This window comes from Tiliqua scincoides, chromosome 3 (genome assembly GCF_035046505.1).
Source record: "Tiliqua scincoides isolate rTilSci1 chromosome 3, rTilSci1.hap2, whole genome shotgun sequence".
Classification (NCBI taxonomy): domain Eukaryota; kingdom Metazoa; phylum Chordata; class Lepidosauria; order Squamata; family Scincidae; genus Tiliqua; species Tiliqua scincoides.
Window position 1 is genome coordinate 174105537 of NC_089823.1, and position 27149 is coordinate 174132685.

At 41.6% G+C, this 27149-nt stretch overlaps 1 protein-coding gene across 1 annotated transcript; it reads right to left on the bottom strand.

Annotated features, from left to right (window-relative positions):
• Nucleotides 1–249: 249 nt before the first annotated feature.
• CUZD1 (CUB and zona pellucida like domains 1) lies at nt 250–24967 on the bottom strand. The gene is made up of 9 exons (XM_066621443.1): nt 24600–24967; nt 11592–11771; nt 10070–10284; nt 9075–9228; nt 7095–7315; nt 5110–5285; nt 2470–2855; nt 774–1042; nt 250–413 (listed from the first exon to the last, which is right to left on the bottom strand). The coding sequence occupies exons 1-9, from the start codon at nt 24965–24967 to the stop codon at nt 250–252; spliced, it is 2133 nt and encodes a 710-aa protein (XP_066477540.1).
• Between the last annotated feature and the right edge of the window lie 2182 nt (nt 24968–27149).

Below are 27149 nucleotides of genomic sequence, written 5' to 3' on the forward strand. Positions count from 1 at the left end.
CTGGGGTCTAAATGCAGTACAGGCCTTTCCAGTGGTGCTGCTGGCTCCTGAGTAGTTGCAAATGTGTTTTATGGCATGTTTGCCTGTGACATTCTAGGCTGGCATAGCAGCCACTGTGCTGGCAGAGCTAGCACTTAGGATTGCGCTGCTAAAGAGAGGTCCATGAAAACACACAATCTTCCAGTACAATTTCTACAGAAATGTGGGGTCCAAACTACAACATTTAACTGGAGTTCACTGTTAATATTCCTAGAGCTTCTGGTATCTGTATTCTGATTGTCGACGAATGAAATGTTTTGCTGCCAGACCAATCAGGAGGAGAGCATTTGCAACCAGCACCACAAATGTAATGGTATACAGGCCCTTAATTTGCATATTCTGGCTTTCTTCAGGATGAACTTGAATGGAAGAATCTGAACATAGAAAAAAGACACAATTTTTAAAAAAGTAGTATAAAAATGTTCCAGGTATGTACATTTCAGTTACACAGTGATAACTTGGCTTGTAACCAACAATTCGTATTTCTAAAATTTTTAATGTTAATAATAAACACATCCCATTTACTTTAATAAGCTTGTTAGTTGCGTGTAGAAGAGGAGAAGCATGTTTTACTTATAGCTGAACCTGCAATTTATCACATTCATATACAGTGGTCATAACAAATGGACTACTGCAGATTTTTTATTCTATATCAATGAATGAAATAGTCGAGAAATCTGCATGTATCCTTTCACTCAAAGGAAAATAAGGCAGTCTGCTTATGCTATACCTACCTGAGCGCTCCACAGAACTGTGGTCACCCTTCAAGCGAAGAGGTCCTACTATAGTGTCCCCCTTCCATTTGTAGGAAGAAATATCTCTCTTGTGTCGAGACTGACAGCCTTCAGTACAGCGAGAACTAGATTCCCTGCTGTCACAAATGAAAACTTCACAGTGGAGATAAACAGTTGGGAGATGCCGCAGGAATCTGAAGGAACTGAACCTGAACCTTCCAAAACGTTCACGGACTGGATAGGCCACGTACGTGTCATCTTTAGGGCAGCTGCAATAGAATTGCCAGATTGGTTCAATGTTAACAGTCACCTGATCCCAATATAGAGGTTCAGTATTTTACAGTCGAAGAAATGTATAAAACAAATGAATGGGTTTCACTGGTAAGACAGCACAGTGGTTCTAGTGATACAGAAGTAATTACTGGATTAGAGCCAACTTTTCATATATCCCCTTTAGAATGTATAGTTCTGAAAGTGATGGAATTGCTGCAAGAACATAGGGTCACAATGGCATACAGTGCTTTTCTAATTTAAGTTGTCATGAGGCCTCTTCACACAGTGTACCAAAACAAGAAACAAAACAGCACAAGTTACTTTTTCCAGGTGTTAACATGGATGCCTTAGGCCTTGAAAACCCCACTTTCTGAGTTCAAATTGGTCTCAAATACTAGTTAGCTCAAAATTCAATACATTTTTAGTCACATGTCTGATAGGATTAATTTAGATATTAACAACACTTGCAGCATCCTACGCATGTCTACTCAGAAAGATGAATTGATAGGATTGCATCCTGACAGTTTTTTCTTCTTCAACATACTAACATGGATATCATAAAGTTAATGACTGGAATTACCACAGGAAGTTCACCTGCAGAAATTATCAGTCTTAAATGGTATAAAGATGACTATGATAACCCAAAATGAAGAAAAGAAATGTATCAAGATAAAAGTGTGACTTGGAGACAATGAATACCTGGATTCACGAGGTTACGTTTAAATGATTGCTTGTATTAACCCACTAAACAACCTCTAAGAATACGTTTTGTTCTCTTGGCTCTCAAGACTAGGAAGATATGCAATCGCAATACATTTAGGTTATCAAATCTTTGACTTCAACCTTGGCACTGTGTAAGAAATTTACATGTGTTCTTTTTCTCAGGCCAAGTCCAGTTTGTGTTTTAGCCAAGATAAACTGCAGCAATCAAACTCAAGTCACAGCAGAATTCATTTAACCTGCAACATTTGCTGTACTGCATATGCTATTTTTCTGTATCTGATCCATTCTTTCCCTTTCTAGTTAATTGTTTTGGAGACACCTTTCATGCAGAGTAAGGTTGCAATCCTATGCACACTTTCCTGGGGTAAGCCCCATGGTACACAATGGGACTTACTTGTGAGTAAACATTGTTTGCTTCTTTGTCTGACCCACATCTCCAAGCCTTCTGGCATGTTGGACCCTATGGCCAGGGCAACCCCACTTCCTCCAGTTCTCATGTCATTTCTCTGTTTCAAATCTAAAAACAACTTCTGTAACAGAGCTTTTCTTCAACCACCCTACTCTTGCCTTGCCTTACAATGCACTGTCAAATCATTATCCCAATCACATTGTCAATGCCTGATCTCCCTTCTCTCTGAGGGGTTGCATTTCATCTAGTACATTAGTGTCAAATCATAACAATTTTGAACAATTTACTCACCCATTTCTGACTAAATCATATTTTGGTGATTCGGCATCAGGGTTTGGTGAGGCTGTGCAGGTATCCACAAATACAGACAAATTGAAATCACTAGAATACAGAGTGACTTGTGCATAGAGAGTTTGGTTCAGGTCTACATAATATGGAGACTCAAATACTGGGTTGGAGAATGAATCGGAATCATAGAAGGACATGCTGAGATTGAAGGTACCCAGAGCAGATTTGTTTTCTGCAAAGTCATTTTCCGTGACATACATGACTTCCACAGTTGAATTGTTTTCCATTATGCATTTCACATTAATCTCCACGTGTTTTAGGCGGGTAATCACATCTCCAGCTGGAGAGGCAGTGATGGTGTTGCTGTAAATGATGCGGTGATCCTCTCCCTTCACAAGACAAAGAATAACACCTGTAACACTGCCATGAAAGCCCCTTTTCTAAAGAAAGTTTGTGTAACAACTGCACAGAGGGAGCATTTGCTCATGCTTTCAAATCCAATAATCAGAAGAAGCAGCAACATAGTCATATGCCAGCATTATATAAATATGTTTGCTACATTATTAAAGAAGGGCCCAGGCTTTTAGTTCAGACTCTGATCATTCCTCAGTCGAAAGATGAGGTTTCCTGACAGTCTGCATCTGAAAATCCTAGGAAAAAAATCACACTGCAGTCACCACCTTTCAAGGCTATTGCCAATGAAAGCTCCTTTGTGACCTGAAAGTTCATGTTAGATGTGTGCAGCTTGATGTTGGAGCCTTCCTTCCAAAAGCAGCCCTACAGGTACCTAATAAGCCACTTTTGGAGCTTAAAAATGACTTCTAGTCATGATTTCCACTGACCAAGCATGAAGGCAACGCACTTAGAAAAAAAAGCAGGGCAGCCCTCTGCTGGAAAGCACATAGCTGACATATGTGCTTAAAGTGGTAGGCTTTTACACACTTAACAAGGGGGTAGGGGCAGGAGATCTGGTCTAGAGGGTTGAGCCTCCGTTTGCCTGAAGATAACATCCAAAGGTCGCCAGTTCGAGGCCACCAACACCGTGAATGGCAAGACCTTGAAGCAGCTGACAAGCCGAGCTGAGTTATTCCACCTGCTCTTTGGCCGCCCTACAAGTGAGAGATGAAGGAGCTGCTTGTCAGCCTGCATGGGAGGAATCTGGAGGCCAGAAAGTGATAACAGACCACAAAAGATCTATCTGAAATGTTGTGTGGTTCTTGAAAGGTAGAACCTTTCTTTCAATTGTAAAAATCCCTATGGGGATTTAGAACAGCTGCCTTGAATTAAAGTCTGAGGAGAAATCTGATGACCAAGAAAGGCAGTATATAAATACCATTATTATTATTATTATTATTATTATTATTATTATTATTATTATTTCAGTTGAAATCTGGGATTTACTTCTGAGAAAACAAGGGACCAGCTGTATATTGCTCTTTGCATCCTAGCTTTAGTCTCTATCAATCATCTGAATCCACAATGATTCAGAACAGGAGTGTCCAAATATTTTGGCAGGAGGGTCACATCATCTGACACTCTGACACTGTGTTAAGGATCAGGAAAAAAGGAATTAATTTACATTTAACATTTGAATAAATTTACATAAATGAATATATTTGAGATGGAACTTATATGAATGAAAGAATGTCATGCAGTAGCTCAAGGCCTATGCAAGGCCAGTTTTTCCTTTGCTGCCACTGCTGCATCACAGACGTGAAACAGCAAGTAGTGGAGGGAGCCCTTGTCCCACAGCTCAGGTGAGAGATCGAATAGTCATCCTCATGCTGAGAGCAGTTGCGTCAGGCCAGCACGGGCTCCAGCAAGTCTCCAGAGGGCCAGAGGCTCACTGGAGACTGGAGGCTCCCCACAGGCCAGATTAGAAGCCCCTGAGGGTCGCAAGTGGACTCCAGGCAGGGTTTGGGCACCCCTGATTTAGAACATAAATCATAATTTCAGTGGATTGTACTCTCTTGTAAATATTCTTGAAGCTACAGCTTAAAGTTGAAGAGCAGATTTTGTATAATGGTGCAAATAAAGTGCACCTGTCCCTTCCTTATGTCTTTAGTCCTCTCTCATTACATTCTATTCCCCCCATAGCTTCATGGTGTCCACTAAATACTTATTACCACATTCTGTCAACAAATCTGATGCTGACTGTGCTCATTCAAATAAGCCCTGGGGGGAAAAGCATGGTAAAAATAATGTAGATATAAAATGAGAATTAGATTGGCTAGCTGGGATACAATCATCATTGCAGGTTTGGCTTGGTTAGATAGGATTGGGCTGAGTCCTTGGCCAGATCTGCTAAGACAACAATTAAGGATATTATATCAAGAGGCAGTGCAAGATAGGCTCATGTCCAATACTGATAGCAGCCCAATCTTACATATATCTGTGCAGAAGCAAAACCCATTGAGTTAAGTGGGGCTTACTCCCAGTTAAGTGTTCAGCCTAGGTAAAAGTGCAAGACTCAGGCTGCAATCCTATCCACGCTTTCCTGAGAGTAAGTTCCATTGATTATAATGGGACTTATTTCTGAGTAGACAGGCATAGGATTGGGCTCTCAGACAAAATGGGAAGCAAGTTTCAGGCACTTGTCAGAAAGGTTCTTGACTGTATTTGGTTTAGGTTTGCTTATTTTACCGTTTTTTTCAACGTTCCACAGCTGTTGAGTGGAAAAGTAAATGTCACCGGGTTGAATGAAACAGGTTTGCAAGTTGGGTCATTGAGTGCTAAGTCATTTTCATCATAGCCGAGTGCATCCAAATACGATTTGCTGAGAATCACCGACATCGTGTCTGAAGAACAACTCAAGGATGCTGATATTTAAAAAAAAGCACACACAAATAACAAACATGCAGATAATACAACATCCATATGTGGTAGTATTCTATTCTTTTTGAGTTACATGTATGTCTATTATTTTTGTATGTAGTATGTCTATTCTTTTTGAGTTACAGTACTGCCTCCTCTTTAAGATACAACAAAATAATAGCTAAGATTTCAATGCAGTGTCAAAGCTGGTTGATTGACCAAAGATAAGCAAATGCTTTTCTTGGTCATCTGTGAAATAGAAAAAAGAGGGGTAAAGGAGAAATAACCTAGATACATACAATTAAATCAAGACTGGTGTGCTTCAGGTATTCAGTATATTAAAAGTATGTCATTCACATCTCTAATAAGCAAATAAGCAAACTCCTGAAAAGTTCCAACATTATAAACTTATTTCTCCATGGCTTTGTTGTTCCGATATGCAGTGCAGAAAATGCTTTGTAATCACAGGATTTATTTCAAAATTTTGAACAACTTGCTCTGTTGCACAATTGTTTGTTCTTGATTTGGCCATCATACTTTAAATATATTGATTAAGATTATAGTCTATACTCAGTTTTGTTCCAAGTTCTTAGGTTATTTGCCCTCCACCATTCCTTTTTTGAGAAATACTGTGCCTCTTTTTGTGCCTTTGTGCTGTGCAGACTGTCCAGCTGTGCCTTTGCTCAGCTCAGTTTTGGAGTAGTCATGTCTCTCATTGAAGCCCTCCATGTTTTCTTCACTGCAGCCCTCCCGCTCTAATGTCAACAGTTTCCTGATCCTCAGGAGTGACTTTTCAGGAAGCTGCAGTGGTGAGGAGGAAGTGGGGAAAATGGCTTGCACTGGCACCATTGCACCAGCGCTACATTGGATGCTACCTTCTGGATTGGATAAGGCAGAATCATGTGCTTGGAATTTGCCTTATTTCAGACCCACTACTGCCCCCATTTGAGCTTCCATTGGATCTGCATGTAAAGGATTCTCCTTACTCTCCTATATAGGGAATTGTGTTATAAGGCCTCTTCTATATAGGGCATTATATAATTTTTATGTGTTTGGCCTTTGGCAATTCAGTAGTTGTTCACATCCGAATTCACAGATTGCTTAAACATTTGTATCCTTGCACAATGAATCAGGTAATAAAGGAAATACCATTTATGCTCCTCATCAAAACTGCAGATTGAAATAGGGATAGTGGTTTTCTTCAAGAATGACTACATTTTTGGCTTATCAATTGTAGTAGTTAATTGAGTCAGATCTACTACAACAGTCCTAAGCCACAATCTTGCAAAACTATGTGCATGCATGGGAGAGAACAGCCTGTACAGCAGGTGATCTGTGAACTTTTTACTAAGGCTGCTCATGCACCTAGACAGACAAGCCACTTTTCATGTAAACAAGCAGCTGGCTTGTTCAGATGTGACACTGGCTGCAAAAAGAATAACCACCTCTGGCTATGCATGGCATTTCCATGCTTGTGCACATCACTTTGCAGACTTAAACTTCTGGATAGTGTGAGGAAGACATCTGGCCAGATTCCCTATATGTTTCTCGGTCCAGCTGGATTCCTTTCCGGTCTGGCCTCTCTCTGGCCCTTTGCCTCCCACGCTCCACTTGATGGCAACTCCTCTCTGCCACCGAGGGTCAGCTCATCAGTATATCAGTGTGTCGTCAGTTCTCAGGTACTTCCAGTTGTTTACTATACTGTACAACTGCATAGCTGAAAACACTGCCATCTTTTCTGTGCATTAGTCATCTGCCTTTCCACATACAGATATACACTACTGAAGAAATGACACCAGCGAATTTAGACTTACTGTTAGGTTCTGGTACTGGTATTGGTACACTTGTATAACGAGCAGAAAAGCCCCGGTATGAATTGGCATAGTCTGTAGATAGCACAACTGTCATCATATTGGAAGAAGACTGAAATGTTGGGGCAGTGCGTCCACACACTTGTTGGATTAAACCGGAGTCAGTTGTTGCACCATCATAGATGGCAAGAAAATCAAACCTGCATTTGTCATCTAACTCTAGACTGCAGATGGAGAGAAAAGAATCATTTCAGATTATTATTTTTAAATGGGCAAGACTCTGCAAAACTAAGTATTTTGGCCAGCATCAAATGAGCTGCTTATGCAACGGGCTTCTGCTAGCCCAGCTGAATATGTGATTTCCTTTTCTTTGAGCAGATGAACCTCTTCCATGTCACAAACTGCTTTTGCAAGTACTGTACTGGCACTTGCAAATTTGCTATTTGATAAAATCAAGTCTGATAAAATCAAGTCCTTGGGCTGGGCTCACAAAACTCATTTTATGTATCTTTGGATCCTGGCCACTATATTGGCAATAGCTCATTAATCAAAGAGATAGTAAACCTCTGCAGAAACTTATGCAGGGACATGCAGTTGGTGGGGAGGCAGGTGTGGCAGAGCTTCCCCACTGGGGCCTTCGCAATGCGCCACCACCATGTGAGGCGCCCAGAGCATGTGAGTAGAGCGCAGAGCCTGTGGGTTGTGGGTGCCTGGGCACCTGGGCAGTGGTGCTTTTCGAAGGACTCTGGTAGGCAGGTTCTTCCTCACCTGTCTCCCCACCCGCTGCATGTCCTAGCTACTATGTCTATGATAAACACATGCTCCCATTTAGTTAGACAAATGTCATATTTTTAGATCCAGAAATCTAGGGGTGCAATCCAGTCACGTCAACATTTTTTTGATTTCAATGAGAGGATGTTAAGCACGTACCAGGTACTTGGGACAAAACACAGGAACTGACCATCAACTCCATGCCCTGTTTGCTTGTGAGTGACTAATACCTTGCCTGGTCACTGCTGGATGATACAACAAACCATAGCTTATGCAAGTCACATAGAGCTGGACTCTTTGTACTGTTTGCTTTCAAAAAGACCACGCCATGCCTTCCACTCCCAGCATTTCGCAGCATGATGGTTAAAATTCTAGTTTATATTGATTCATCTGTTGTGTTCTGACATTTTTAAAAAATATAACAGTAAATAATACACTGATATTCCTTATTTATCTTCCTTGATGGAGATGTTGGGGGAAGGAAAGAAGGAATCAAATGTCTTATATTGCTCAGTTTTTGTGTAATGTGTTGCAGACACAGCTGGAGATGCTGGCTGATGTTGCCTTGGTTCCACTGCTGCCCCCTCTACTGTGGTGTGCTGAAAAGAAGAAAAAGCCCCTTACCATGGTCCATTATGCTGTTTTCACAAACTCAGGAATACAAGACTTCCAGTTTTATTTAAAGGGACCGCATGGACAAAGGCGCTCCTTCATCCACACAATCTCTGGAAATAAAAGTCTCACACTTCCGGGTTTGCAAAAACTGCATGATGGAGCACAGTAAGGAAACCAATGACCTGCTGTGGGCTGAAGGGAGATGGCAGCAGACTCAGAATGAAGGGCAACCTGAATCTGCCACCCCCTCACCACACCATCTGCTGCTGATCCAGGCCACATCAGGTCGCCTCATGGTTAGGCCTGCTATGCAGGATAGAGAAGGGAAAGAGTGACAGTCCACGGTTTTATGCTTGCATTGTATATTGCTCAGAGTTTGTAGGATGACTTTTATACAAAGTAATCATCATCATCATCATCTGTTACTAATAAAATATAAAGGTTTTGTCCCTGACTATTACAATTATACAAGACCCAATCCACACTTACCTGGGAATAAGTCCCATTGACAATAAAGGGGTTTAATTCTGAGTAGACATGCATAGGATTGGGCTCACGCTCGCTAAAGTAACTTGAAGTAAAGAACAACGTACTTACAAAATTTCACTGAAGGTTAAATTGATCTTGGAATTTGCTCCCGTCTGTATGTGCCAGATGCAATATAAGAATTCAGGGTGAAAACTGGGATAGTTGGGACTGGTGAATGATCCATTTGGGCCAGTAAGGTAACCCCCACAGTTTTGAGGGTTAGCTTTAAAATAAAAAGAATTTGTTGTACATTTTAAATAGAAATCTCAAAGAACAGAAACAGTAACAGCAATCAACAGGTTTCTTAAATGTTCACTTGTTCCTTCCCCTCCATCTTGCAAGAAATCCAGCCAGCTGGGAAGCCTCATCTACCTTCAGAGTTCAGTTTCATAAATAAAAATCTGCAACTTCTGCAGCGGATGTGACAAGACATTCTTTAGGAAGGTTAAGACATGATAGATTATCATTAACAGTCTTCCAGCTTGCAACTATCTGCTGTGCATTTGCTTGACTTTCCTATGTCACACGCGCAACATTCTCTCTGGCAGTAAAGTTGAGATTGTAACATACATTGTTAAACTTGGCTCCACTTTCTTAAGTGTCCCATAGACATACCATCATCAACCACTGTAAGCTTGTAATACTTGGAGTTCATGTGACATGTCTATAAAACTAAAATACAGCTTAGAAGTACAAATTTCAGAGAGGAAACTGAGATTTTTTTATTTTTTTTTAGTGACCACTTATTGGTTCTTGTGGCACCATAAAGCAGTCTTTGAGTGTGAAAGATACTGGTAAGGCAGTTAGGCAGGATGTTCTAGCTAAATTCCAGTTTGATAGGTCAAGCTCCTGTAAGGGGATGAAAAATGATGTTGTGAAAATTCAAGACCCCTATAGTTGTTCAAATATTACTAATTCATCAAGTTGCAAATATATTTTAAAACTCCAGAGCTTTAAAAAACAAAAACTAAGTAGGAGAGGTTCTGATGAGCTTTCAAGTAATCTCCATTGGTTCCCAAAACTGTCACTTTTTTCTGAAGGTTATTTGTTTCATGGTGATTTACCTGACTCTGGGACAATGAAGTAATAAAATGCAAAGACCTCACGGGTAAAATCTGTGGAGTCTGTTGATAAACGGAATGTTAAGGTGTTAGAGGATGAGTGAAATACTGGAACAGAGTCATGGGTGTTGCATATGCGCCCCAGGAGAGGTGCATTAGAAGAAGGACCATCATATACTTCAATATTTTCTTGGTCACATGTAGACGTAGGATTAAACCTAGGAAGAAAAAGACCACATTCTTATCTTATTAGCAATTATAGCAAAGGCTCCAACTAGCATTGATAAAGTTATGTGTCAGTTCAAATTATCAAAAACACAAACTAACATCCTAGAGCATAGGTTCTCAAACTTTTTATTACTACTGCTCTTGAAAAACTATATATATATAGTTTCCCAGACACACTCCTCCCCGTTCTCCCCCTGCCAAATTACAGCCAGGTCTGACCCACACTTTGAGACCTTTGGAATAAGACAATTGTTCTAGTTCAGGATTGCCTACTCTTACAGGTCTCAGCTTGGTGGGGTTTCAGACAAATGTCTTTCTCAGCACTATTCAGAAATTCCAGAGATTGAACCTAGTTCAATCACTAGTTTTTAAGCCCTTAGAAAGACTTCTAGTTCTTAAGCCCTCAGAAGGCCTTCTAAGGGCATCAAAATATCACTTCCGGATTCCTCCATGAAACCAAAAGTGCTGTTTTTTACCCTCCGACGGCTTTACAAGGTATTGGAGGGTCGGGAAGGCAGTGTGCTGCATTCCCAGCCTTCAGAGCACCTCTGGGTGAAAGGTCCTAGGGAGAGGCCCTCAGATTGGCACCCTGGCCAACTGAGTACCATGGGGGTGCCACAGGTGGTGGATAGTGCCACAGTGCTGTAGCCCCAAGCTGGCATCCAGGGCAATTTCCCCCTTACCGTCCTCAGATACACCACAGGGTCTCCTCTGTAAGGGAATATGTAGGATTGGGCTGTTATAGCTCAATCCTAACTACTTCCTCATGCAGAACCAGCGCAGGCTTTGCTGCATCCCGTGGGGGATTTTGGACTTCTGGAAGTCTCCTTAGGGTAAGGGACATTTCCCCCTTACCTTGGGGTAAGCCCCAGTATCCACAATGGATCAACTCAGATTTCAATGAGTGATATTGCTGGCACAAGTCTGAGTTGATCCATGCAGGCAGATCAGGCCTGTGAAGGGAGTTAGGATTCAGTGTGCACAAGTGCCACCGATCCTGCCCCCCCCGGCCAGATTCACCCATCCCCACTCCATCTCCTTCTTGTTCCTTCCCCGCCCCTGTATTAGACTAACCTGGTCTGATGGGGTATCCTGGCGGCCGCCAGCACACATGGGAATGCTCCAGCCATCCCACCAGCACATGAGCTAATAACTCTGTTGCAAAGCACTTTATGGCACTTCTGCCACAGTGCGTGCTGGCAGAACTGTCATCTCATCTTTCCTTGAGACTTTATCACAAATATTGGCTTTATTATTTTTCTGCTCTGCTGTCCGCAACCATTTAATAACTACTTACTGGAAATAAGAGAAGATGAGCCGAATTGTTTGATTCACGGTTCTCTCTATTTGCCAGGTGCAGTTTTGATTTGCATTGACTGTAATTGGCAGGGCTTGATAGGCGTTTGTCAATATTTTACCACAGTTAGTGTCCTCTATTTTTAGAAAATTAACAGACGTTTGATTAATCTTGGTGCGACTTTATGGAAAAGTTTGACATGAAACATCTAGAGATCAACCATTAGTAATGGTACAGGTAGATCTCACAAAACAACCATTGAATTATTTTATTACACAAATGATAATATGGCTACAAGATAGCAGTGCTTGTATTCTTGCAACCTCCAGCTGTAGAAAAAAAAAATCATTATTTGAGACTTTCTTGCTTAACTCTCCAAACTAACTTGCCTTAAAGATTTAGTGAAACACAAGACCAAGTGAAACATATGACCAAGTCAGAAAATGTATCATTATATTTTAGCTGCCCCAAAGAAAATACACTTAGCCCACACCTTAAGCAAGGGTTACATTCAGCACATAAAATCAAAATCACATATAATCAAAACTCCTTTAAAACCAAAAAATGTATACGGTTTCTTTAAGAAGGAAAAGCACAGTACAAGAGATCTATGGGAACTAAGGGGACAGCAGCTTCATCTTTCCCTTTCATGCTCACCCTAGGACATAAACAGAATAAATGGAAAGGTGGGTGGAGACATCTGTACTATTTAAACTGCTGTTTTTCTCCATCTTTTTTGGAGGAGGCCGAGTATGTCTACTTAAATCCATGCTGATCTATTATATATAAGGTGTGGGCTGACTGTGGTAGGTTTTCATATGCATGAGATCTAAACATGCATTCTTAATGCATTTTAAATACTCCTTTTATAGCATCTTAGGGTACAATTCAATCACAGTTAAGTACTTGTAGGTTCCACTGATTTCACTGGGAGAGTTCATCATATTCCTTGCTATTTTCCAGTGAAATCAATGGGACTTGAAATTACTCCCCCAGAAGACTTACAGCCCAATCCTACCAAAACCCCTGCATGGCACCTATTGAAACCCCTGCAGTAGCGCCAGCGCAGCATGTGCTGCATCCTGCAGGAGAGTTTTAGCTGCTGGAGAACTCCTCAGGATAAGGGGAGTGCCTTTCTCCCGGGGTAAGCTCCAGCAGCCACTATGGATCAACTTGGACCTGCATTGGCAATATTGCTGGTGCAAGTCCATGTTGACTCATGCAGGCAGATCAGACCCAGGAAGGGGTTTGGATTCACCCCCTTCACCCCAATGCCAGGCTGAACTGTTCCAGCAGGCCTCCCAGTATCTGCCAGCATGTGTGGAAAGGCTCTGGCCAGCAGCTTGCTCTGCTGCAAAAGCACTTTAAGGCTGCTTTGTGGCAGCTTGCACCAGCAGAATGCACATTCCACCAATGCTGGTTTTGGATAGGATTGTGACATCAGTCTCTTTAGATCTTAAGTGCTACTTTTTTTTCTCCTGGAAGACACGTTCATGTGCAGTGAAATCCTGTACTATACATGTGTTCTCAGAAGTAAACCCTACTGTCCTCAATGGGGCTTGTAGGTAAGTGTATACAGTACAATGCATCCAGAATTAATTAAATTGTTGCTTCTTAGCAAAATCTGAAGACTGCTGTACCCAGACGTGCATATTTAGCTGTGATATCATATATCTTATATGTTTATACTTACAAACTATAAAAAAAACCTACCCACACTACAACTTCAAACTTGTATTAATAGAAAACGAAAGAAAACAATTTGAATCAAACAACTCAGTTTTTGCAGCCGTGTTCTCCTAAACTTGTTTACTCAGAAGTAAACTCCATTTATGAAAATAAAACTAACTTCCTGGTAAGGGTGCTCAGGACCACAGCTTTAGAGTTTTGAATTTCTGACATGCAATTTAAACCCAAGTCCAGAGAAAATGAGTCATGCCTCAGTCCTACTTAAGTCCTTAAGTCCTAAGACTTAAAAGAGTTTTGATGCCCCATTGACTTCACTTGCTCTGACCTGTCCTATTGCTTTCATTTTATTTGCTAGACTTCAGCCAGGGATTTGCAATATCATTTCTTCTGAAAATGCACAGGTGAAAGGGATATATACTATAGAATTAAACTACAAAAACATACATGATTTAAGAACAATTGCTTATTAACACATGTTTCTAAACTTTTAATTCTTCATACCTTGGAGTTCTATCAGGTTATTGTCAGGCAAACCAAGAGTCAAACCAAGAAAAAGTATCAGAAGAATGCATTGTTGAAATGCTGTCATTTTGGAGAAGGTAGCGAGCTAGAATTTCTGGCGCTTTATAGCTGCAGTCACTTCTTATATATATTTAACCCAGTCCACAGAGCCACATAGCAGCGCATGTAATCTTTGCAGATTTTTCCGGTGCCTTGAAACCTCAATGGAAGATACAGCTGAGAAAGTCACAGGTGTTGCACACTGTGCTAAATGAGCAGTCCACTCACTGAAAACCCCCAAATGCAAAGCTTTAGAAATGCTTGCCTTGGCAGATCCAGGTCTACACACCTTGAATTTCATAGCTGGACAAATGAACAAACCCATCAAGATCAAACACTGATGCACAAATAGTCTGGAACCAGGGTAGCAAAAGGACCACCTTTTCCTTTATGAATGCCTATCTGCTGAGATCATCATCTGTTGATCTGTTGGGAGCTTCCTGTTTGTAATGGAGCCCATGTGCTCATAAGAGATACTTGAAATCAGGGGTGGCTTCAGAGGTTGGCCAGTGTGGCACTGACACCGACTAGTATGATGCAATTGACTTTTATTCCTTACCCTCCCATCAGTTATAAGAGAAAGAGATATTATTGATCATTATCTTATACATTGCATTTGCAAACTACTAAGCTCTGTATGTAAGGTGAAATAACAAGGGCTTCCCTCCCCACAGGCTTCAAAAAGGGCAATACAATTTAAGGGTGTGGAGGGATGCAAAACGGTTTCTGTGTGACAGCACTTCATTTAGGAGGTATATTATTTGTTGACCCTTTGCCCCATGACATGTGCCACCTCCATTTTGTGAAGAGTTTCCATAGTACCATGTATGTTCTATAGCTGCTGACACTAGCAAGGCATCCCTCCGTGGGGCCTGGTCATCACCAGTGGCACTAGGTGATTACCAGGCCCCACAGTGGCAGCATCTGCCCCCTATCCTTATTACACAAAAGCTGTTTCTGATTGTTCACCCCCCACACTGGTGGGGGGGGGCAGTAAAACAAGGAACATGTAAGCATAACAAAAATGAGGGTGGGCATTTGATAAAAAATAGCAAAGAGTGTAAAATCTGACTTTACAAATACAGGTCCAGCCTTGTTATACACTGATTTTTTATACACGGATTTGACTCAACATGAATGGCCACTGCAAATGAGAAGGAATGTGCTGATCCCTGGAGAAGGGGAAAAATACATCTCTTTAAAATCAGTTTAAAAAACTGAACAGTCCTTTAATGTGTGTGTGAGAGAGAGGCGGGGGCAGCTGGCTGACAATCCATCAATCCTTCTCTTTCCAGGCGACCCCCTCCCTTCTCCCTGAGCAGTGAAAGAAAGGCAGTCACTTTGCATTGGTGAAGGGAAGGGCTGAGTGAAGGGCTAAGCGCTTGGAGGAGGACTGATTGATGGATTGTCTTCTTAATGACTCTTATCTTACATTACAAAGGTCAGCAAGGCTGTTTTTCAATCACCGGAGTAAAGAAACTTTGTTTTTTAAATTGATTTGCTATAGTGCATTTTTTGCCATCCAAGTGAGTGCTTGGAACAGCGAGCGAATAAAGAGACTCAACCTGTATACACAAAAGTTGAGCAAAATCAAGGAGAAGCAAATTCAGTTAACACATTTAAAAGTAACTTCTTATTACTGGGTAGTCTGGCAAAACCCTACAGCAGGGGTATCAATGAATGATTACTTTACCAATTTTTTCTCACTTCTCTTTGGGACAGGAAATATGACACTTTTTCTTCTTTTGTTTATTCTCTTCTTAGCACCATTAGCCATAGCTATCTGTGCAAATCTAAATATCAAAGGAATTAAGGTTGGCTTTCAGTCTCAAAAAAGATCAATATACTATATTCAGATGACAGCATTCCATTTCTTTCTCAGTCTCACCTACCTGTGACTAGAATTTTAAATCTTTTGAAATATTATGACATGTTATCAGGCTACAAGATTAATTTGGGGGGAAAAATGAGTGGTTTATTAATGATCCTAGGAAGTGAGGTGCTGGACGTATGGGGAGTTAATGTGCATATTTTATTCAAATATTTTGAAGATGTGAAATAATTCAGAAATAGGCCCAGTGCTGGTAATCTAGATTTATGAATGGATGATTTTGAAGTGATCTCTAATCCAATCTCTTCAAGCAGCTAAAATGTCAATTGCTAGCAACTGGAAAAAGTCTCTTTCACTGCCATTTTCAGCATGTTTGATATGACATGGGATATTGCAGCCAAGTCTAAGATCACACACTACATTTAAATTCAGAAAGATAAGTTTGTATATAGAATAAATTCATATGGAGACGGTCTGTGTTTGCTCTGTTCTGGAATGCTAAATGTCAAAATAACATTTTCCCAATGTACCTTTTCCTCAAATGTAATGTTTTTAAATGATGGACATTTTATGTATATTGCCTTCCTCGATAATTCCATGTTTTTCTTTCTAGCATTTTTATTTAGATTCATGTTTTTAAAAAGTAGAGAGGGGTCATGATGGGTAAGTGCTTCAATGAATTAAAAAAAACAAAAACATAGGGGGAAAGCATGACAGCAAATCATTACAAATTGTTCCATCAGTGAACTTGCCAGAGTCACAGATGTGAAATTACTCAAGCTTGTAGTGAGTGAATGTTTGACGCAAAGGAGCGGTATGACGTGAGGTTTTCTGATAAGAATGTCACACGCAGCTGTATAAACATGGGCAGTGCCCTGGGAAAACTGGCATTCAACTCATCTCCCCTAGCAGTCTGAATTCATTCCATTAATCTATTAAGGCCCAAATCCTAACCAATTTTCCAGCACTGACATAGCTGTGCCAATGTATGCTGCATCCTACAGTTAGGTGGCAGTCACAGAGGCCTCCTCAAAATAAGGGATTATTTGTTCCCTTACCTCAGAGCTGTATTGCCCTTACCTCGCTGCTGGAAAATTGGTTAGGATTGTGCCCTAACAATTATAAAATTGTAACTGTTTAACATGGAGCTGTTTAGAATGCATCTAACAGTGTACTAAGCACTCAACTGCTTGAATATAGTTTCTCAATGTGACATAAGAACATAAGAACAGCCCCACTGGATCAGGCCATAGGCCCATCTAGTCCAGCTTCCTGTATCTCACAGCGGCCCACCAAATGCCCCAGGGAGCACACCAGATAACAAGAGACCTCATCCTGGTGCCCTCCCCTACATCTGGCATTCTGACTTAACCCATTTCTAAAATCAGGAGGTTGCGCATACACATCATGGCTTGTACCCCATAATGGATTTTTCCTCCAGAAACTCGTCCAATCCCCTTTTAAAGTCGTCTAGGCTAGACGCCAGCACCACATCCTGTGGCAAGGAGTTCCACAGATCGACCACACGCTGAGTAAAGAAATATTTTCTTTTGTCTGTCCTAACCCGCCCAACACTCAATTTTAGTGGATGTCCCCTGGTTCTGGTATTATGTGAGAGTGTAAAGAGCATCTCCCTATCCACTCTGTCCATTCCCTGCATAATTTTGTATGTCTCAATCATGTCCCCCCTCAGGCGCCTCTTTTCTAGGCTGAAGAGGCCCAAACGCCGTAGCCTTTCCTCATAAGGAAGGTGCCCCAGCCCCGTAATCATCTTAGTCGCTCTCTTTTGCACCTTTTCCATTTCCACTATGTCTTTTTTGAGATGCGGCGACCAGAACTGGACACAGTACTCCAGGTGTGGCCTTACCATAGATTTGTACAACGGCATTATAATACTAGCCGTTTTGTTCTCAATACCCTTCCTAATGATCCCAAGCATAGAATTGGCCTTCTTCACTGCCGCCGCACATTGGATTGACACTTTCATCGACCAGTCCACCACCACCCCAAGATCTCTCTCCTGATCTGTCACAGACAGCTCAGAACCCATCAGCCTATATCTAAAGTTTTGATTTTTTGCTCCAATGTGCATGACTTTACACTTACTGACATTGAAGCGCATCTGCCATTTTGCTGCCCATTCTGCCAGTCTGGAGAGATCCTTCTGGAGCTCCTCACAATCACTTCTGGTCTTTACCACATGGAAAAGTTTGGTGTCGTCTGCAAACTTAGCCACTTCACTGCTCAACCCTGTCTCCAGGTCATTTATGAAGAGGTTGAAAAGCACCGGTCCCAGGACAGATCCTTGGAGCACACCGCTTTTCACCTCTCTCCATTGTGAAAATTGCCCATTGACACCCACTCTCTGCTTCCTGGCCTCCAACCAGTTCTCAATCCACGAGAGGACCTGTCCTCTAATTCCCTGATTGTGGAGTTTTTTCAGTAGCCTTTGGTGAGGGACCGTGTCAAACGCCTTCTGAAAGTCCAGATATATAATGTCCACGGGTTCTCCCGCATCCACATGCCTGTTGACCTTGGCATAAGAACATAATGATGTGAAACTATACGCAGGGTTGTGTAAAATTTATGCTTCTGTGACGGCCCTACAGGAAGGCAGAATTCAGTAGGGAGTAGAACGTCAATTACCAGTTAAAAACAAAAGAAAGAAATATTTTACATGAAATTTAGTAAGAGTTTCTGGTTACTTTTCCTTTAATAAAATGTCCAATAAGAATCTTAAACAGACATAGAAAGGCAAGAGATTTTGGCTGCAGCACAAAAAAAATGTTCGCCCCTAAATTTCCATCTTAACAATACCTTTGGTCTACAACCAAAATACCTGTCCTTCTTAGAGTGCCCCTTTGAAAGGAGGGCTTTTACATTAGCCCGATGCAACCTGTTACCTTCTAATGACCTACTTGGTAGGTTTAGAACAATTTTGCAATTGTGGCCTCAGAGAGGTAGACTCTCTTCCACACATTGTTCTGCATTGTGCTTTTAATCAGGTGCTCAGAAACCAGTATCTCCCCTCATTGTCAGGTCAATGACAAAAAAGGTCTCTCTGAGATCACCTCTTTACAACTTTTGCTGGCAGGTGAATTTGAATTTGTGACCCTTCCAGTTGCTAAATTTCTACATTTGAGCAACTTGAAGCAGGCTAAGTTGCTGGTTTTAAGCAACTTGGAGTAACTGTGTAAGCAAACTGGTGTGTTTTAACCCTTATTTCTTATCTCTCTTTTAATATATACCTTCATACATGACTGTTTGGAGACATTAGTGTAAAACTATATGCCTAATAAAGGTATGCTGTATGTTGTATGTTGTAAGAATCTTAAAGTACATCATTTGGGCAGCCTAATCCTATGTAACTCCCCATGCAGTGGTGCAGCTGTACCAACGGGGAACAAGCATTGTATTACTTGTATTACTTGGGGGAGTTTCAGGCCCTGGGGTATTTCTTCCAGTTTCTTCCAGTTAAGGAAACTGTTTTCTTTTCAGGCATCTTTTTGTGGTTATGGAGGATGATCTATACAGGACTGATGTTCTGATGCGTCCACAAAAGATGAAGAACTTCTGTGATTCTATGAACATTTTTTCTCCAAATGGCCTCATAATGTGTAAATTTACAAATGAAACCAGAAGTCTTTTTGTTGGGAATACTCAATGACTCAATTCAGAAAGATCTTGAAATTATACTTTTATATATGACAACTACTGCCAGAATATTGTTTGGTAAGTACTGAAAGCTTTCTGAGATACCTTCAATTGGAGAATGGTGGGTAAAAATATTGGACTTTGCTGAAATGGACAAACTTATGACTTTTCTTAAAAAGAAGTCAGTAAAGACGTTTATGGACAATTGGAAACCATTCATGGACTTCCTGCATTCAAAGGGAAAAATGGGTCAAATGAATTAAGGATTCAATGAGTAGATAATGGATATATAGATAATTTTTTCTTGCTTTGTTCTTGAAAATGCATTTAGAATAATTAATAGACTGTTTAAGATACTATACTAGTATATTATATGATTACGTCGAGTAACCAAAAAATGTAAATTTAAAACTCCACATTTGCCACACAACTTTCAATATCTGTTCTTATTCTTATTTTTTTAATTTCTAATGTTTTGAGTTTGTATTTGTTAATTTTTGGCATCTTAAAATAAAATTACCGCAGACACCCGGCCACAAGTTGACCCCACAGATAAGTCGAGGGCAGGTTTTGAGCCAACAATCATGGAATTTTCTATGACACTCGGATAAGTCGGGGGTTAAACTTAGGGGGGTGTCTGACTATAGTTTTGTCTGATTTTACCTGAGACCAGATCCTGAAAAATAACCTACTGCTAATTGTTACCTAAGAACTGTAGTCTGTAATTTATTAAAAACATAGTAAAAGATCATAAGATAAATTTTTATTCTTTTTAAATTCTGCTCTTCACCACCTTTTTGTAAGCACTATCAGAGTAAGTGCACTGTAAACAACATAACAGTAAAACACTGGTTCCCAACCTGGTATTCATGTACTCCCAGGGACGCTCAACAGGACCTTTAGGTGTACTTGAAAAAGAATGGAATAATGGCAGAAAAAGGCAGATCGTGCTCCAGAATGCCTTGCAAGGACCAGCAAGGCAGGAAGGGAGGTAGCTAGTTGGCTGTGAAAGCCCCACCAATAGCTAGTTTTTGGTCATCAATTCATCTATGAACCAGTGATTGAAAACCAGCACAGAAAAAAAGCTGAAACATAATATGGAAAGTGATCAATCACCCAGAATTTCTCAGCACACTTCTGGTGCAAAACAATGCAAAGGCAGAGTTTTCTGTTCTTCAAACAGATGAAAAGAGAAAGTATGTGATGAATACATGAAGTCTGGGCTTTCATATAGAGGAGATGAGGGTTTGTATTATTAGTTACAAACATTTTGCTAATATGAAGGGTACAATTGATGGAAATGGGCTGCCAAGGGATATGCAAGTGAAAAAGGTTGGGAACCACTGCAGGAGAACCATGAATCAAATCCACCTTTAAGGTGCCTGGTGTGTTAAGCCAGAAGCTCTACATACAACATACAACCCATAACACATAACTTAGAGTGTACAATTCAATTCACAGCAGAGAGATGCAGCTGTAAGGCACGTGACTTTGGACCCCAGACTGTAACCCACATGTAAAGGCCACTGGATAGCCCAATATAAAGCATAGCAACACATAAGATGGAAAAAGAGGCTGCTTAGTGGACTTTGATAAGAGAGCAAAATTGCAGTCTGACTGAAGCTGGGGCTTGGGGCCTCATACAGGTTGTTTACCCTTTGAAATATAGCAGAGATAACAAGAAGTGCCAGTGCCAGGCCATGAGCTCTCACACCTTGGCAAATGTATGTTATGAACCTTAATGCTTTTAGAGTAAAAGCACATATGTGTAATACGGAGACCAAGTGATCCCTTGATGCCAAACTATACCCAAGGTAAAAGGGTCACAATAGCTATATAGAATTAAGCCATAGAAATAAAATTGCTTGGTTTTAGTAAAACATTTGAGACTCTTCAAGACCAAAAGGAACCTTGGCTTTGTAAACTGGGCCCCACGGTGTTTACGTTAAGCAACAGGTGTAAAAGATTACAGGAGACTAGGCAACTCTATCAGGCCACTGTATCAGGCTGCACTAACAAGAAGGGCCTGAAGTCCTGCCAAGGAATGTCATAAGTTATGTTGGTCTCCACACCTGTCTTTTGTGTTATACTGCTCTCTGCTAATGATGTTATTCTAAACCTTGCCAAAACAATCGGTATAATTGGGTTGAATGATGACCAGGTTATTGAGTACTGGATAAATGGTATTATAGTGCACCCTGCTGGGATTTAGAAACTTTTGTACTTTTCTAGGTTTTAAGGTGAAACCCCACCTGTATGTAAGTTATAGCCAATCAATTGTTTTTTTCACTTGTTGCCCACCTATTTCCCAACTTTTATGCAAATTGTACCTTATCTGTAACCTATTAGGTGTTTGCCCCATCTCTGATGTACAATTTCAGCCAATGGGATGTCTAGATTTGAGGACAAAGGACGGCAAATTGTATAAATGTCCAAATCTCTATTAGGGAGGGGCCCATGCTTTGAGAAAAGAGTCCCATGGACCCATTGCTTACAATGAAATAAAGAGCCTGCAAACCTTCACTCCTAGTACCGAATCTTCTTGATTGACCTTGCAACAGCTGCATATATTTGCAACCCTTTTTACTCAGAAGTAGACCCACTGCTTTCCATGGGTGTTACTCTTAAGTAATGGTGCATTGAACTGTAGCCTGGGACTTTGCTTCAAATGGAAAGGAGGATCCCATCCTGGTGTTGAAAAAAACAGACCTGCTTTGCAAGCATTTGCAAAACAGAACCAGGTTGCAGCAGAAGGAAGGAGAATAAAAGAATAAAACTGGGCTAGAATTTCCCAGTTGCTGTAGAAACAAATGATCTGGTGCCTGCTTGCTGCTTGAGAAAGAAAGGAAACTTTTCAGAGTTGAAAGGCTCTGCCCTCTGATTGACCTGGAGATAAGGGGGAGTGATAATTGGAGCTTGATTACTTGTCAAAAATTTTACCTACTATAGGTGAGTATCTACAGTATAAGAAAAATTTTTTTAAAAGATGTAGTAAATCTCAATTCTCTTCAAATGGGCACATTCAGAAGGAGACACTAACCATGTGATAGGATGAATGAAAATTCTATTGTGACAATAATGAATATGAGAAATTCGTCTCCATATAATTATATATCCAGGACACAAAGCTTTTCCAGCTCGCTTTATTTTGTTTAGTCACTAAGCCAATGAACCATGATGACGTACAGCAAATGTTTTTACAGATCTTTCATATTGAATCAAAGGCTACAAGATTAAAGAATTGACAAAGCCAGAAAAAAATCAGGTACACCAGCATGTGACAGTGCTAACTTATCTGTGGAATTTTATACACTGATGAAAATTTATTGCTGTAAATTGATCATGGGGAAAGGTGCCATGAACTGATTCTTTAAATCAGCAGTTTCATTGTACTTGGTGTAAGTCTGTAGAAGTTGCTGTGTCCATGTTGTCAGGGTTTATTTCCTTAAGCTACTCAAGTTTAAATGGCCCAAGAACTTGGAAATGTTCCACACCAGAGCTTGCCACTTCTCTCTTACCCCTAGATTGGCAGCCTCTGTAGCATTCAGATGCGTAGTTATTCACATTACACACTACTATTTTGCACTGCAGGTAAACTGCTGAATGGCCACTGAAACACTGGAGGGGTTTAAATTTGAGCTGAGTGACCCAACGGTTTTGTGAAAAAGAACTCACACAGGTCCGATCCCGTATACACCTGAAAGAAAACAGAGAAAATTAGTTCTTTTGTTATGCATTGCACAAGAACAAGTGATCATAGCAGCATTATAGTATCCATCTGTATGACACATCTTTCCATCAGTTTTCTCCTTTACATTTCAATACAATTTAACAAATTGGAAGAGAAAAAGACATGGAGAACTGGAAGTTCCTGAATAGTGCCCTTTTATAAAGGTACAAGGGACTACTTTCTCTTGTTTATATTATTTAGGTCCCAGTTCTAAATCCCCCCCTGCCTTTGCATGGGTGCCAAGGAGATGCATGCTGCGTCCTATGGTGGGGACAGCTGCAGAGCTAGCTTTTGTTCCCTTACCCTGGGGAAAGCCTCCACTTTCCCTATAGGCTTCCTCAGTTCTGTGCCAGCTATCTTGCTTTTGCAGAACCCAAGGAGAGTAAGAGAGAAAGAGAGAGGGAAGGATGTATTTTCCCAGTACAGCCAATAGTACAGCCAATCCTGCCCCTCCTCTCCATTCCGTCCCCATCCAGAAACACCCCATCCCCTCACTGGCCACCCCTACTGCCAATTCACCTGGTGCCACCAGCATCAAGTGTAACAGCATTGCCTGAAACATGCCAGGATGCCAGCACTTCCACCTAAATCCTGATGCCTTTGCTGGTGGAACATATATTCCATAGGCAGATACCTTGAGTTAAGACTGGGCTGTAATATATACTGTTTTTGCTGCCTGCCAAGATCTGTAAGGTGTGGGAGGTTGGTAAACATCTGGATGGCCACAATACATGGATGGGGGACTGTGGTCAACTTGGTGGGTCACAAATTGTGTAGACATATGTTTACTGTTTTTCTATTTCCAGGCTACACATTTTGTTCAGTTCCAAAATAAATTAACTCCCTGCTGAGAAACTATGTAGGCAAGTGGCTAAATTTGCTCTGGAAACTTTAAATGGCCTCTTACCTCCTTGCAACCCCAATGACCATAATACAGATGCAAGGGAGGGCAGCAGGATGCAGGTCTCTTATTATCAGGTGTGCTCCCTGAGGCATTTGGTGGGACGCTGTGAGATACAGGAAGCTGGACTAGATGGGCCTATGGCCTGATCCAGTGTGGCTGTTCTTATGTTCTTACAGAATTAAAATGTGTTTGCAGATTTATGATTCATCCATCAGATTATTGCAGTGGTTCCCAAATTGTGAGCCGTGGCTCTCTGGGGAGCCGTGAAAACCAGCCAAAGGAGCTGCAGCATCATTGCCAAAAACCTGCTGCCCTATACAATGTATAAGATTGTAGCCCTGATGGGGAACCAAGGCCAATGGTCCAGTAGATCAAGAGAGCCACCAGTCAAAAATGTTTGGAAACCACTGGATGATAGCATTCCTGCTTAATTATTGCAAATGCTCTTGACTTAGCCCTCTGTCTCGATGAGACATCGAAATAGTGATTGTGGAGAGCCAAAGTGAAAAGGATGGTGGTGGAGAAGGATGAAAGGACAGCTAGAGTTCCTCTGCCTAAGACAGCAACTGGCACTGACAGTGACTGGCACTGCGTAACACATGGAAACTTCCATTTGAATGATGATTTTTTTCTCCTTACCCGCCCTGTAGTATGGTCTTTACATTATTTCTGAAGTCGTTAGGATTAGGAGAAGCCAGACAAGTGTGTAGGAATAACATCTTGTTTTGATTATAGCTGTGGACGGTGACCCTGATCTCTACATCCTCATCCAGACTTGTAAACGTTGGCAAGTTGTCTACTGAGTGCAAAAAGGAAGATGAGTCAAAGAATTGAAACTGAATCTTGAACCGTCCGTTTTGCAGTTGGGTCTTTTGAGAGCATTCCGACTCCTTTACGTTGTGTGTTAATTCTTCTCTTGTCCTTGAATTCATTAAGCAGGTGAAGTCAAATGTAGGGTTTATTGTTCTTTGGTCCCCAGAGTTGCTAACAGTGTTGAAATAGCTCATAGTCCGGCTGTTCCTCTGCTACAGAATCAGACAAAAGTTAAGTACAGTAATTTTTTTTAAAAAAATAGCAAAAATACCTAAGGCTGCAATCCTCTGCTCATTTACTTCTGAGTAAAAATGGATAGGCTTGCAAGATCCATCAGCATAAGGCCCAGTTAGGATTGGATCGTTAAAGCTCAATCCCATCCCCAAGATATGCCTGTGTAGCACCACATACGCCAGTACAATGACAGCTCCACCAGTGTAGAAGTCCTGCTGCTAACACCATGGGTGCCTGCACAGTGTCGGACAATGCTGTGCTGGCATCACTTGGACACTGCTTGGAGGCTGGAGCAACCCAACTGGTGGAGAGGCCAGAATGGAGAGGAGTGGGGTGCATGATGAAGGAGGGATATGAGAGAGAAGTGGGAGGGAACAGGAGGAGTCAACGTGAAGCAGGGAGGAAGATGGATGGAGTGAGGCTTAGGGCTGAGTCACAATTCTTCCTCATCATATGTGGTGGTGGTGGGGAGAGTGGTGAGACACTCACAGGATGATAAGGAGGAATCCTCCATAACCTCCTGTGACAACTTTGTAAGATACTTCACTGGGAAAGTCATATCCATTGTGACTTGGACATTACACTGGGGGTTGTTCCCCTGCTTCCCTTCTTTCAATGTATATATTTCCATTCATTCAACCTGAGGATATGTACAGTCTTGAGAAGCACTTGGAAATGTAAGGTCAACTACATGTCCTCTGGAACTTTTCCACTCTAGCTGCTTAACAGCCAGTCCTATCCAGCTCAGCGCTTAGGGCTCCAGCAGTGCTGAAATAGCTGCTGCTGGATCCTGTGGGCACTGAGCTAGCGCTGGGAGTCTCCTCGGGGAAAAGGAGTGTTTGCTTCCTTTTCCCAAGTAATGCTGCTGCAGCACCAATGAATCTTCTGGACTTGTGGCTGCCTTTGAGCAGTCACAGAGTTGAGGAGACCCGTGTCAGACTGCCTGGCTGGGGAGGGAGGACAGGATATGGCGGCAGAGGCTGCTGTCCCCTCCGCCCCCCTCCCAGGCCTGATTCTCCCCTCCCCCAGCCCAGTTCCACTCTCAACCCACCCCAAAATGCCTTGTCACCAGGTGCTGGTGGGTCTTACCACTGGCTGCTCTTGCTGCTCTTCCAATGAGGCCCAACACTGATGGCTGCCAGCTGGTCTCCTCTTCCTCCTCTTCCTGGCAACCCCTCCTTGCCAGGTGCCACAGATGTGCCTTATGCCACCTTTGCAACACTTAGTGCCAGTAGTATAGGTGTACTGCCAGTGCTGGGCCTGATAGGATTTGGCCCTAAGGCAGCAAGAGACGGCCTGGCCATCTAGGTGGTGGAGACAGTGAGTGCCTCACCAAGAGATCATTAATCCTGGATGATGATGCTAATTACCTAGATCCATTTTATCAATGGTGTCATTTTTTACCAATGATACCAATTATCTAGCTCTCTTCATTTTGAGTCTGCTATTGCCACCCTTCAGTCTGCAGCAAATGCAAGCCACATTGATCAGTTTCTTGCTCCCTAAAAACAAGCCGAAAGTGGATCATCTGCTTCCTTTACATGGTTTTCAAAACCAGAAAGTGCAGGACTCCCACTTTTTGCTCAAACCACACAATGGAGCATTACAAGGGGCTTTTTTAAAGCATGCCACAGCTGGGTGTTGTAACACTGGGCAGCATCTTTGACAGAAGTCAAACAAACAAACAAACAAACAAACAAACAAACAAACAAACAAACAAACAAACAAACAAACAAATACTTCAGGGCCCAATCCTATCCAATTTTCCAGCACCGGTGCACCCACAATGTAGCCCTGAGGTAAGGGAACAAATGTTCCCATATCTTCAGGAGGCCTCTGTGACTGCACCCCCAGCACAGGAAGAAGTGCATACCCCATATGCACAGCAGCACCAGCACTGGAAAATTGGATAAGATTGGGCCCTCAGTTGTCCAGTGAACAAAGCTTTAACAGACAGTATATTCCTGAAATGCTTATTCTTAAAACTATCATTGTATACTGATCTATGGTTCAGAAACACTCTTTCTCACCTCTCGTCTTGTCCCACATCTGTCATATGGTATACGGAATATGATACGGTCTCTTTGAATTTCAGGCCTACAAGAATGGTCATTCAAGTGCAAACTGTCCCAGAAAGTGAAG